At 38.7% G+C, this 14,199-nt stretch overlaps 1 protein-coding gene across 5 annotated transcripts in view; it reads right to left on the bottom strand.

Moving 5' to 3' along the window:
* Positions 1-10,474: 10,474 nt before the first annotated feature.
* Positions 10,475-14,199, bottom strand: part of LOC127831459 (carnosine synthase 1-like) — a 40,278-nt gene continuing 36,553 nt past the window's right edge. For all 5 annotated transcript variants that reach the window (XM_052356446.1, XM_052356444.1, XM_052356443.1 and 2 more), the window contains exon 13: positions 10,475-12,143. In XM_052356446.1, coding sequence (XP_052212406.1) covers positions 11,659-12,143 — 485 coding nt within the window. In that variant the 3' untranslated portion in view covers positions 10,475-11,658. The remainder of the gene's footprint in view (positions 12,144-14,199) is intronic.

Raw genomic sequence — 14,199 nt, 5'->3', positions numbered from 1 at the left:
AATATTCTACTAATAAAATCATACGCCTACTTAAATTAATAAAAGCACAAAGTCGACTTTTTCTCTGTTTCTTTTGAGTTTCGATAATATTAGTAAGGGATGAAATATGATCAACAGTACTTCTTCCTTTCCTAAATATATTTTGTTCGTCTTCTAAATAGTATTGTCTTCAGCCCAAACAGACAATCTATCATTTAAAAGATTGTAATTAATTTTGTACATAAAACTTGACACAGCAATGCCTCTATATGATAAAGGGTCACATGGATTAGATGTTACAGATTTGGGGATGGGACTTTAAATGATTTTACCCCCACACTCAGTTGGAACAATTCCTGTGTCGAAGTAAACATTATACAAGATATGCAAAAACGATACAATTATTATTTTTCAAACTATCGACTGGAATAGTATCTACACCACAAGCTTTTCCTAATTTTGCTTTTTGTAAGGCTTTTTGATCTTCTAATATAGTAATATTCTTATTCAGAATACATGTAGAGAAGTCATGACCATTTCCATTAACTAATTTTCTAGTATGTCCATTGATTGGGTAGTCACTTGCCTATTTAAACATAAACTACTTAGATCTTCTTTCCACTTATTAAGAACAGTGTTAACATCATTATATATTGAGCAATCTTCACACAATACTTTCATTTATTTCACAATCTTGAAGCAATTCTTTTTGAAACGACACCCAGTAGGCTCTTTACTTTTCTGAACCTCACGGTCAAAGTTTTTTCCTAGCTGTAATGAAAGTCAGTTTCAACTGTTTCTTTACAGTCATTTTGGTGCACTTTAACCAATTCTTTTTAGCTATACAAAGGGAATTCCATAGGTCAGCCAGTGTGTTATTTCGCCATGGTTTAGCAACCGTTCTCTTTGTATTATTACTACCATGCTGTACTGTTTTATAATTTAACTTATCATACATTTCTTGTTTTAAAATTTTACAGATACTAATTATAAGCACCATTAGCATGACGTTGAAGTCTATGACTCTGTTTAAACATAGTACTTTGTCATGTAATAATTGAACAATATCGTCGGTACATAGAAATGTTCTGGTATATTTTTACATCAAATTATCTTATTGAGAGGCACTGAAATGTGTCTGAGACGTTGAATTCTCGGCATAGACCCCACACTTAGACAACTCAAACATCCATGATAATATAGAATGGTCAGGAACTGTCAAAACCAGTTTTTGGCCTTGAGCGTAGCACCAGTGCCATAATAATGATACAAATTTCTGAGCCAGTCAGAATTAGCTGGCTGCCAAAAACCAAAATCCCAAACTCGATGTTACCCCTTAATTCATGCGCAATAAAAGAAGTTCTTCGCAGATCTCAAGTATCCGCCTTGTAAATACAGAACATCACTATATAACATGACTGTGTCATAAAAGTTGTAAAAACATATTATTGAAGCAAAATTGCTAAGCATTGGCTACGACATAGTTTTTATTGTTTGCATATTCATGCGATAATAAGTTCCTCACTTGACGGTCTAGGCCGAAAAGATACGAGTGTCTACGGAGACAGTAAGAATACCTTTTTTGCATACATTTTTGAAGAAATTATATTTGGTATTTATAAACATATTTTAAGATATTGCTATTTTATTTTGCGTTTACGAGACATTCAAGAAAACAGAAAATGAAAAAGCAACAACAAATATTCATGATAATTTTCGGAAATATACAAATTCCCGGATATGATTTTCACTGTGCAGATAGAGCACACAAAGTTCTACGTGAGACAACGAACATCATTCTTTATCAGGGTAAAGGCCCAGTCTCACTATGATGCCGGCGGAGCCCCGGTGCGTGATCCGGGATCTACCAGGATAAACCGGGGCTCTACCAGGATGAGCCGGGGCTCCACCGGGGACGACCGGGATGAACCGGGGAAAAACAGGGCTCCACCGGGAAATTATTGAAATGTTTAATACCTCCGGAATGAACCGGGAGTCACCGGGCAGGACCGCAACGACTGGCGCGGCACCGGGAAACACCGGACGGCAACGGGAACAACCGGGACGGCACCGTAGCTCCACCGGGTCCCATACAGACTCCGGCAGAGCTACGACAACGCCCCGGTGAATGCCGTTAGAGGCCTGGTATAGCTACGGTACATAAGTTAACCGGCGTTCTGCTGGGACGCCACCGGCATTCTCCCGGGCTCCGCCCGGGTATTACCGGCGTCGACCGGGGTGAAACCGGTCGTTGCCGTAACTCTGCCAGTGTCTGTTGCCGGTATAGCGCCGGTGAGTGCCGGCGGGGTTACGGTATACAGGGCTCTGCCGGGACGCTGTCGGTTTTCACCGGGGCTCAACCGGGGCACTACAGGCGACGACCGGGGCTATGACGCGATGCTGCCGGCTTTCACCACCGGGCTTTACCGGCGACAACCGGGGCTCTGCCGGGGCATCACCGGTAAACCGTAGCCAGTCCGGTTGACCGGGACTCTGCCTGGCTGTTGACCGGCTTCAACCGGGGCGGCACTGGAAATAGTGCGACTGCGTTAAAAAATTCCACGAATCATCCCGGTCCTCGCCGTCGACCGGCTTTAGAAAACCGGGATGGACAGGGGCTCTATCGGCAATAGTGAGACTTGGGCTTAAGTGGATTTTCTTTTGTATACACATTACAAAAGAAGTATGAGTGTTTTCCTGATCTGTTAGTATGTTATAAAAAGCTATTTTAGGCTATTGAAAGTGATTTATTTGACGCCAACAAAAACAGTTTTTGTGCGGCCATGTTTTTGTTGTTGTATATCTTCACCGCCTATGTAGACGAACCCCTACCAGATCTGTAGAGTTGAACACAAGGTTATCGTTCCCACAACCAGATCGTGTTGTCCTCCACAGTCTATGTACACTGTAGTTTTATACACAAATATTGTCTTTCTTACAGTCTCTGAACTTCTGCACTCAACCGCTAGGGTCAACCCGCATAAATTCGGACTAAGGGAGAAATTCGGACAAAACATCCTAAATGCATTTTACGTTAAACTAAATCTAGCCCCAGACCTTCAGCGCCAACAGCGCTTGGATTTCAGTTGTTACGCTGTTTAATGTTTATCAAAGTTTTGCATAAGTATGCGAGTTTAGATGCACTACACATATTTGCTGCTTAGAGCTTCGCCAATTTTTAGAAGTTCGCGTTGGGATTACATGTTTTCGGAATGTTGTTACTGAAAATTTCAAGTCAGTTCGACTTATCTACGGAAAGCCTACTACCCGCCACACTTGCCGTATCCGCGCGAGAAATAGTTGTATAATTTATGCAAGAGGTTTGAGTTCTCCGACTATATTCATTCACAAATGGAAACAATTTGTGAATATCGTGTTAAATTGAATATTTTTGAACGGAATTTATATAGAAAAGAATCAATAAACAATGTTTGTATTATACGTGTCGCTGAAGAAATTATTTATGAATGATAAAAATAGTCCACTGCTGCGTCTTAATGACGTAGTACAGGTCATTCATAATCTTGGTATATTAATAGATTCGGGAAAACAACGCAATAGTAGAAGGTTACGCTTGTTTATATTCTAAATTTATAAAACGTTGAACATGAGTTCAACAATAACTTCAGGGATACAATAGACAACAACAAAAATGCTTCATAATCGCTTAAACCGAATATAAAAAACAAGAGGGCCATGATGGCCCTGAATCGCTCATCTGACTAACTTTGCTACATCAACTTAAATTCTATCAGACCCATATACAATCCCAAGCCAGATTTTATTAATTTAATAATACATTTTGACAAAATTTCATTAAGACGTGATGAAAACTGTTACCCTCTTTCATCTACACCAGGTTATACTAGAATTGGCCCGTTGAACTTATTTTTGACCCCAGATGACCCATATACCATCCAAAAACTGATATTATCAAGATAAACATTCTGACCATATTTCATTACGATCAGATGAAAACTATGACCTCTATTGTCTACACAATGTTTTTCTATGATTTGACCTAGTGAACTAGTTTTTGACCCAAGATGACCCAAATACAATCCCAACCCAGATTTCATCAAGGCAAACATTCTGACCAAATTTCATAAAGATTGGATGAAAACTAAGACCTCTATTGTCTACACAAGGTTTTTCTATGATTTGACCTAGTGACATAGTTTGTGACCCAGATGACCCAAATACAATCCCAACCCAGATTTCATCAAGATAAACATTCTGACTAATTTCTTAAAGATTGGATGAAAACTGTGACCTATATTGTGTACACAAGGTTTTTCTATTATTTGACCTAGTGACCAAGTTTTTGACCCCAGATGACCCAAATACAATCCCAATCCAGATTTCATCAAGATAAACATTCTGACAAAATTTCATAAAGATTGGATGAAAACTGTGACCTCTATTGTCTACACAAGGTTTTTCTATTATTTGACCAAGTGACCTATTGTTTTATCCCAGATGACCCAAATACAATCCTAACCCAGATTTCATCAAGATAAACATTCTGACAAAATTTCATAAAGATTGGATGAAAACTGTGACCTCTATTGTCTACACAAGGTTTTTCTATTATTTGACCTAGTAACCTAGTTTTTTACCCCAGATGACCCAAATACAATTTCAACCCAGATTTCATCAAGATAAACATTCTGACCAAAGTTCATAAAGATTGGATGAAAACTGTGACATCTACTGTCTACACAAACAAATTGTTGACGACACACGCACACACGCACTTACAACGGACGCCGAACATCACACGGTCACATAAGCTCACCATGTCACTTTGTGACAGGTGAGCTAACAATTTTTATAACAAAAATTATCTGTTTCGGGATCTCGTTCATGATTCTACAGCGGGGTTAAATTTTATATTTCTAGGAAACGTTCATTTGTTCTCAGCAGATAGCGGCGATCTTTTGTATTTACGGATGCTAACAACGCAATCGCAGAAGATTGTTTATAGTCACGGTATTCAATTTATAACAAGAAACCATCGGAGACGGGTGATGCTCTCCAAAGTTGTTTTTGTCACAATATTGCACTATATATTTAGATAAAAGGAAACGTCTGGAGGGCACAGTAGTTGGGGGACAATATTTTTTATAGAAAATTTCAAAGGGCCATAACTCTGTGAAAAATTATCCGACCAGAACCCGCTGATAATATGCTCATCTCCTCTTTGTAGTGAAGCTTCCCGTAAAGTTTAATTGAATTCCGGTCATTAGTTGCTGAGAAATAGCCCGGATAAAAATTGTGCACGGACGGACACACGGACGGACAGATAAATAAAATAAATTTAAATTAATAAAATAAATAAATAAAATTAAATAAATAAATTTTGGGGGAGCATAAAAAGTTGAACATGAGTTCACAAATTACTACAGGTATACCATAGAAAACCTCAAAAATGCTTTATAATCGCTTAAACCGAATATTAAACAAGAGGGCCTGAGAGGCCCAAAGTCGCTCATCTGAGATAACAAGATATTATTGGGACAAATATTCTGACCAAGTTTCATGAAGATTGGACAATAAATGTGACCTCTAGAGTGTTAACAAGGTTTTACTACAGCCATATAAGAAAAACTGCCACGCCCCCTAGCAGCTTTGTTTTCTATCACAAGGCATCATTTATGAACTCTTCCAAGATATTATCGGGATGAATCTTCTGACCAAGTGTCATGAAGATTGGACAATTAATGTGGCCTCTAGAGTGTTAACAAGATTTTACTATAGCCATATAAGAAAAAATGCCCCGCTCCTTGAAAGCCATGGTTTTCAAGCAAACGATATCATTGAGACCAATCTTCTGACCAAATTTCATGAAGATTTGACAATAAATGTGGCCTCTATGGTGTTAACAAGGGTTTACTAGAGCCATATACATGTATAGCCATATAAGGAAAAATGCCCCGCCCCTGGTGGTCATGTTTTTAAAGCAACCAAAACCATTTCCAAACTCACCCAAGATATCATTGGGACAAATTATATGACCAAGTTTCATGATGATCGGAAAATAAATGTGACCTCAAGAGTGTTAACAAGGTTTTACTATAGTAATATCAGGAGAAATTGCCCCGCCCCCGTGGTGGCCATGTTTTTCAACCAACCAACAATCATATATAGACTCGTCCAATATATTATTGGGTAAAATCTTCTGACCGAGTTTCATGAAGATAGGACCTATAAATGTGGCCTCTAGAGTGTTAACAAGATTTAACACTACAGCCATATATAGCCATATAAGGAAAAATGCCCCCCCCCTTGGCAGCCAAGTTTTTTCAAGCAAACGTAACCATTTTCGATCTCATCCAAGATATCAATAACACAAATCTTCTGAACATATTTCCTGAAGATTGGACAATAAATGTGGCTCCTAGAGTGTTAACAAAGTTTTACAAAAGCCATATATAGCCCTTATAAGGAAAAATGCCCCGCCCCCTGGTAGTCATGTTTTTAAAGAAACTAACAACCATTTTCGATCTCATCCAAGATATCATTGGAACAATATTTCTGACCAAGTTTTCATGAAGATCGGAATATAAATATGGCCTCTAGAGTGCTTACAAGGATTTACGATAGCCATAACAGGAAAAATGGCCCCGCCTCTTGGCGGCCATGGTTTTTCAACAAGCCGGGTGTCGTTTTCGAACTCGTCCAAGATATTGTTGAGATGAATCTTCTGACCAAGTTTCATGAAGATTGGACTGGACAATAAATGTGGCCTCTAGAGTGTTAACAAGATTTTACTACAGACATATATAGCCATACAAGGAAAAATGCCCCGCCCCTTGGCAGCCATGGTTTTCAAGCAAAGGTTAACATTTCCACCTCATCCAAGATATCATTGGGACAAATCTTCTGACCAAGTTTTATGAAGATTGGGAAATAAAAAAATGTGGCCTCTCGAGCGTTAACAGGTTTTACTATGGTTATAGAAGGAAAAATGCCCCTCCCCCTGGCGGTCATGTTTTTTCAACCAACTGGCATCATTTTCCAACTCTTTCAAGATATTATAGGGGTGAATCTTGTGACCAAGTTTCATGAAGATTGGACAATTAATGTGGCCTCTAGAGTTTTAACAAGATTTTACAATAGCCATAAAAAGCCATATAAGGAAAAATGCCCCGCCCCTTGGCAGTCATGTTTTTCAAGCAAATGTTACCATTTTTAAACTCATATAAGATATCATTGGGAAAAATCTTCTGACCAAGTGTCATGAAGATCGGAAAATAAATGTGGCCTCTAGAGTGTTAGCAAGGTTTCACTATAGCCATACTGGGAGAAAAGCCCCGCCCCCGTGGCGGCCATGTTTTTCAATCAACCAGCATCATTTTCGACCTCGTCCATGATATTATTGGGATGAATCTTCTGACCAAGTTTCATGAAGGTCAGACAATAAATGTGGCCTCTAGAGTGTTAACAAGCGTTTACTGTAGTCATATATAGCCATATTATGAAAAAATGCCCCGCCCCTTGGCAGCCATGTTTTTGCAAGCAAACGTAACCATTTTCGAACTCAATTAATATATCATTGTGACCAATCTTCTGACCAAATTTCATGAAGATTAGACAATAAATGTGGCCTCTACAGAGTTTGCAAGGCAAATGTTGACGGCGCACGACGGACGACGGACAAAAGGCGATCACAAAAGCTCACCATGAGCACGTTGTGCTCAGGTGAGATAAAAACAACTAAATATAACAAGAAATATCTTTTACAAAGGTAGTAGGCGTAAATGCTGAGGTTGAAAAAAGGTTGCAATTAACGTTTCTAAATAAATAAATTGAAAACAAAAGTTTAACAATTGTGTTGTTTTTTTTCACTTGTAAGTCGCATATTCACCGTGTGTTATCATTGTCAAACAACAAATTAGTGTAAATAGATAAAAATTATACTACAGGAGTGCACATCATATGTGTCCTAACATGCCTTATTATTAGTATATTTCTTCACTATTGAAAAATATCGTATGTTAATATTTGATTTAAACGCAGTTTTCTTTCGACACATTTTAATCACACTTTCAAAGCAACATATGCATTTGTGCAGACTGGTCAGAGGCGATGCTTTTCGCTATAAAATCACTCAATGTGTTATGGTCTCATTATATATCTACTGACCAGACTGAGAGATGCGCAGGCGGAGTGGGCTATATATATGATGGGCGCATATGAAATAAGACCCATTTTCGCAAGACGAGATTCATTAAAAATCTCATTGCGAATTGTAAATTGCACATTTTAGAACAATGCTTTTCGATATTAAATTGAATTCAAAATAGAAAATTTGTAAATAAGGGCAGCCTATCAAGGCGTTCAAGACCGATGTCCAGACGTGCTGACCGAGTACGGCAAACATTGTGGTTGGATAATTAAATGATTTTCCTCTTATCGTGACATTATACTATTTGTTTGTTTTCTCATCTTCAAAGCAAAACTGTGTTTATCGATAGTAAATTATATAATCTCCGGACGATTTAGTGAACGAGTACTGACCATGAAATTCTTCCAGATGGGTTTTAACGCGTAATTGTAACTGGGCCACAATTTGTGTCGTTTGAAACATACAGAGAGTAGCCCGGAATTCCTTACACTGAACAGTGCTAAATCCCTTGAACTGAGCACAGCCACAGTGATCAGGGCCGTACCCAGGAAATTTTGACTGGAGGTCCCGAACGGGGAGGGTGCGGAGGGGTTGCCCCTCCTGAATATATTTTTTATTAGGCAACTGTTCAAGGTGAATTTTTATGCGTATAAAAACTTATTTGTGCTATACATTTATGGTATATAACAAGTAAATTAGCACCTTTCTGAAATCTAAAGCTTTAACCATTGGTGTGAAACTAACACAATCATGTATAAAGCTTTAGATTTCGATTATGTATGATGCTTTATAAACAAGGCAAAGCAACCTTTGAAAATCCGAAAAACTTTATTAAGAATTGAAACATAAAGTATGACTCTAGAGGAGGTTTGATTTCAAAGAAAAAAACTACTATTATGGTCATATGTCAGTAACTGACATATAACCTAATAGTATTTTCTCTTTGAATTCAAACATCCTCTTAAGTTATAAAGAAAATTCATAATTAAATGATTATCATTTACAACACAGTTTTCACAGAAATGTATCATAAAGTATGACTCTAGAGGAGGTTTGAATTGTTTTTCACAATTATTCACGTCAGTCATTCTCAGACCTACGACCTTCTGTGTCAGTTCGGATTCCATCCATTCGCTGTTTCTCTTTCCTTGGCCAATCAAAAGATATGTTACACCAACCATCGATAGATGAAGCATTGAGCACAACGGGTAATTGACAGATCGGGGATGTGTGTACAAGGTGATAAGAAAACATAACCTAGGGGCTCAACTCCACAGGCGAGTAAATTAGCGCTAATCCCCTTGTGTATCAGGGGCAATAATCACATCTGCGCATTTGTATTGCGGGGAAGTGTACTGTGGGCCCTTTCATGCGAGAAAAAAAGTGCAATAGGCCCATTAAAAAATCATAACTCGACAGCAAGCTGAGGGCCCCGGGCCCCTGGGCCCAGTGCCTGGGTACGGGCCTGGTGATATAGCCAAAATTCAGAGGTTTTATCTCGAATCAGCCTATGAAATATTCGAAAATATTCACGCGTGTCTGCTGACGTGATGTTAAGTCATTTAAGGTGAAAAGCTGGGTAAAACAGCTACGCCGAAAAAACGCATTAGTGCTCTATACCTATGTTAAGGTCAGAGTTGTTGACACCGTGTGAACTGCTAGGGTAACAAGTAATGCATAAACAACAAAGTACAGGTCAACGGGGCTGTCTTTATGACTACCTAATTCGTAAGTAAAAAGTATTGCTCGCAGATTGATTTTTTATTTATGTTCATCAATTATCTGATTTAACAGGGAATTTTTATCATGAAATTATATTCTTAGTGAGATTTTCCAACAATTTAATATGATGGTGATTGCAAATTGTTTTTATATTCAGTTCTCATTACCATTTTTATTATAGTTTCTATGCTTTCAGAACGTCAAAAAAGGACCATGTTGTTGTTATTTTGTCTAAGTTATCTCTATAAAGTAAATAAGATGATAAAACGTGCACACAAATTTCGACCCGTGCATTAAGACAAATTCTTTATAAATTTGAATGGCGTGTGTTCATTTCAAACTAATTTTGAGAAATGAGTTGCGTCTTAAATTATGCAATAGCGAACAACTTCAGTACCTTCCGCGCTTTGATTCACTTTGTGAATGCTACATAACCACTGTTGTACAATTGGACACAAAATCGTGCAAAGAGAGCGTTCAATGAATTTCCACGATCAACACGATTAACAAGATGCACTTTTAGATTCGATAAACCCGATAACGTGTGATAAGATCGCCAAGGTCAGTCCACGATTGTTATCATAACGCCAATCGAGATAGTGGGAACATAACGCACCTACAAATGTATTTCAACAAGAACGCTAAACTATTATGTTTATATTTGAATTATAAAGTACACTTGCATTTACTTGCAGTAAATAAAATACAAATATTATACCATGCATGACATAATGTATTTTATCACATGCCATACCCTTTTCCCCAAGTAATATAGTTTTATCGAACACATGTGTAACATACTTTTTAAGCGTTTTCATTGGCTTAGTTTTCGCATTTTGTTATTTTGCTGAAATGACGTTGCAACGTGAAATGACGTCACGAAATGTAAACAACATTCGGGATGTATAATTATGTTTAAGATAAGATAAGTTTTATTTAAAGTCGGCAAGACAGCAACATATACAACATAAGGTAATGTGAGGTTTTGAACCGACTATAAAATATAAAGGCTCGCTTACCAACAAAATTCCTAAACTCGTTTAATAAAATAAGGTATGATATGACAACGAGTGCCAGATCCTATATATGTTAAGATATATTACATCATTACGTAAATGTGAATGTTTTATATGGATTACTTAAAACTGCACAATTTTGTTGAGCTAGTAAAACTTAGAGAAGTAAAGACAGTACATAGAGTAAATATTTACATAATTGCGTCATTAGTCCCTGAGAAAGCTTATCAGGGACGACACTTTCCGCTTTGATGGAATTTTCCAATAATAGGAAGTCTATTTGTAACGAAAATCCAGTAACTGCGGAAAGTGTGGTACCTGATAAGCCTGTGGAAACTACACTGGCTAATTTTGGATGGAATTGTATGCACTCGATTAAGCAACTTTTTCCCCGAACGAGGCTCATACCAGAATACATGATTATGAAATTCACGACTTTTTATCATTTAAGGCACTACTGAGATTCTGATACAATGTTTGTAAATAACAAAATACGTATTAATATCATGCACACTTATAAATGTTTAGTTTTCTTTATGTTGATTCATAACCTCGTACAAATATGAGTATCTTGCTTTTAACACTTCTTGCATTATACAACTAATAGGATATACTCGCCGGTGTACATACAAAAAGATATGCACCTTGCTGTGCTTCATGATAAATTTCAACGTTGCATGCATTGATTACCATTGTACATTATACATCCCTGATTTCATCTATGAAAAGTCTACATTTCAAAAACATAAGCATAATAATGAACCTTTAAAATCTCAACATACACTTCCTGAGATCTAAACTAAATGTTGGTTAATACCGGAAATAGCGGACGAAGCTTGAGACATTGTAGGTGTCGCTCTCGATCCCCAACTCGTTGCAAAGAGCTAACAACTTTTCGCGGCAGACGTCGGGGTCGGTGCCAGAAACACCTAAGCTTCCGTACGGCATCTCGTCTTCCTCCACCTCCATGTTGTCTTCCTGGAACATGTGGAACAACACCTCGCCGTTATCTTGAAGGCATTTTATACGTTCACGGAAGTGGCTGTCGTTTACAAGATGGCTGTGAAGAGACGGAAGTAACATTACTCCCATGAGGCGCTCGTACGGCTGGAACTTTGGCACGAACGGTTTAATGTCGCACGAGATCATGAACGCGCACATCGCGAGGTCGACGCCGTGCAGGCGCCTGATCCACTTGCGCAGATAAAAACCAGCCATCCGACCGTTGATCTCGATGAGTTTTGGTCCACGGGCCGTCATCTTCATTTCGACGTTGAAGACGCCGTCGGAGAGGCCTGAGATACAAATAATACTGCATAAAAATATGTTCACATAAGTATTATTAAAATTGACGTAAATAATGGATACAAAAAAACTAGTAACAGTGCGCTACATGCTTCCCCTACATGTGATTATTTGTGGCAAGTAAGTTAACAATGGCTGGACAAGATCGGACGGAAGGTCGCGAAATGTGACTGGTCCGCTATATATCGGGCGAACAATAAGTGGGTTCGACGAAAATGTGTAAGTGAATGTAATGTTCTACAAGGTAATACCTTACAACGTGTGCAAAATACAAAAAGAACCCCATGCACAATACTTATTTGGACATTCTTGCTATATTTTTTTTAATTCCCACTAATCTGTGTATCTATGTGTTCAAACCCAATTGACCCGTTTCAAATCTTTTAAAATAATATTTGTGTTAAACTACCATTAGTCAATAAAAGGGGAAGATTTGTTTTTTTAACCAACAAGAGGATAAACTAAGATATCGACCAGAGTATTCTCGACTTGTTCTTGTTGCATTTATTTAAACATGACATATGGCGTTTTTCACAGAAAAACTGCGAGCCCCGCGCGTATTTTAAGGGAAAATGGCGGGGGAGGGGGCTCAAGCTTATTAATATATCTGACCTATATTGATAAGATGTTTGGTTTTCTTATATTGGAATGCGGCAAATCCGGTTTACAGCTTTCATAGACGATTCATTTATTGAATGCTGTTTTAGGAAACCTGGACTTTAAACATGTGCATGTCATCAAATATTATCCTGTGCAGTCCGCATTCAGTGACAACACTATCGCTTTTAATGTATTGTAGCTTTAAATTAAGTGTCTTCTCAACGAAAACCAGAGTACGTAGAAAGTGTCGACCCTGATTAGCCTGATTTGCCAAAACGTGGCTCAGTCCATACGAGTAATCCTGGTATTGCCGTAATTTACCGATGTCAACGGACTCAGTCCTTACGAGTATTCCTGGTATTGCCGTAATTTACCGATGTCTACGGGCTCAGTCCTTACGAGTAATCCTGCTATTGCCGTAATTTACCGATGTCTACGGACTCAGTCCTTACGAGTATTCCTGGTATTGCCGTAATTTACCGATGTCTACGGGCTCAGTCCATACGAGTAATCCTGGTATTGCCGTAATTTACCGATGTCTACGGACTCAGTCCTTACGAGTATTCCTGGTATTGCCGTAATTTACCGATGTCTACGGGCTCAGTCCTTACGAGTAATCCTGGTATTGCCGTAATTTACCGATGTCTACGGGCTCAGTCCTTACGAGTATTCCTGGTATTGCCGTAATTTACCGATGTCTACGGGCTCAGTCCTTACGAGTAATCCTGCTATTGCCGTAATTTACCGATGTCTACGGACTCAGTCCTTACGAGTATTCCTGGTATTGCCGTAATTTACCGATGTCTACGGGCTCAGTCCATACGAGTAATCCTGGTATTGCCGTAATTTACCGATGTCTACGGACTCAGTCCTTACGAGTATTCCTGGTATTGCCGTAATTTACCGATGTCTACGGGCTCAGTCCTTACGAGTAATCCTGGTATTGCCGTAATTTACCGATGTCTACGGGCTCAGTCCTTACGAGTATTCCTGGTATTGCCGTAATTTACCGATGTCTACGGGCTCAGTCCTTACGAGTAATCCTGCTATTGCCGTAATTTACCGATGTCTACGGGCTCAGTCCTTACGAGTATTCCTGGTATTGCCGTAATTTACCGATGTCTACGGGCTCAGTCCTTACGAGTAATCCTGCTATTGCCGTAATTTACCGATGTCTACGGGCTCAGTCCTTACGAGTAATCCTGCTATTGCCGTAATTTACCGATGTCTACGGGCTCAGTCCTTACGAGTAATCCTGGTATTGCCGTAATTTACCGATGTCTACGGGCTCAGTCCTTACGAGTATTCCTGGTATTGCCGTAATTTACCGATGTCTACGGGCTCAGTCCTTACGAGTAATCCTGCTATTGCCGTAATTTACCGATGTCTACGGGCTCAGTCCTTACGAGTAATCCTGCTATTGCCGTAATTTACCGATGTCTACGG

The sequence above is a fragment of the Dreissena polymorpha genome, chromosome 5 (assembly GCF_020536995.1).
Source record: "Dreissena polymorpha isolate Duluth1 chromosome 5, UMN_Dpol_1.0, whole genome shotgun sequence".
In the NCBI taxonomy this organism is placed as follows: domain Eukaryota; kingdom Metazoa; phylum Mollusca; class Bivalvia; order Myida; family Dreissenidae; genus Dreissena; species Dreissena polymorpha.
The sequence above is the reverse complement of the archived record's forward strand: the minus strand, read 5'-3'. Positions and strand labels throughout refer to the sequence as shown.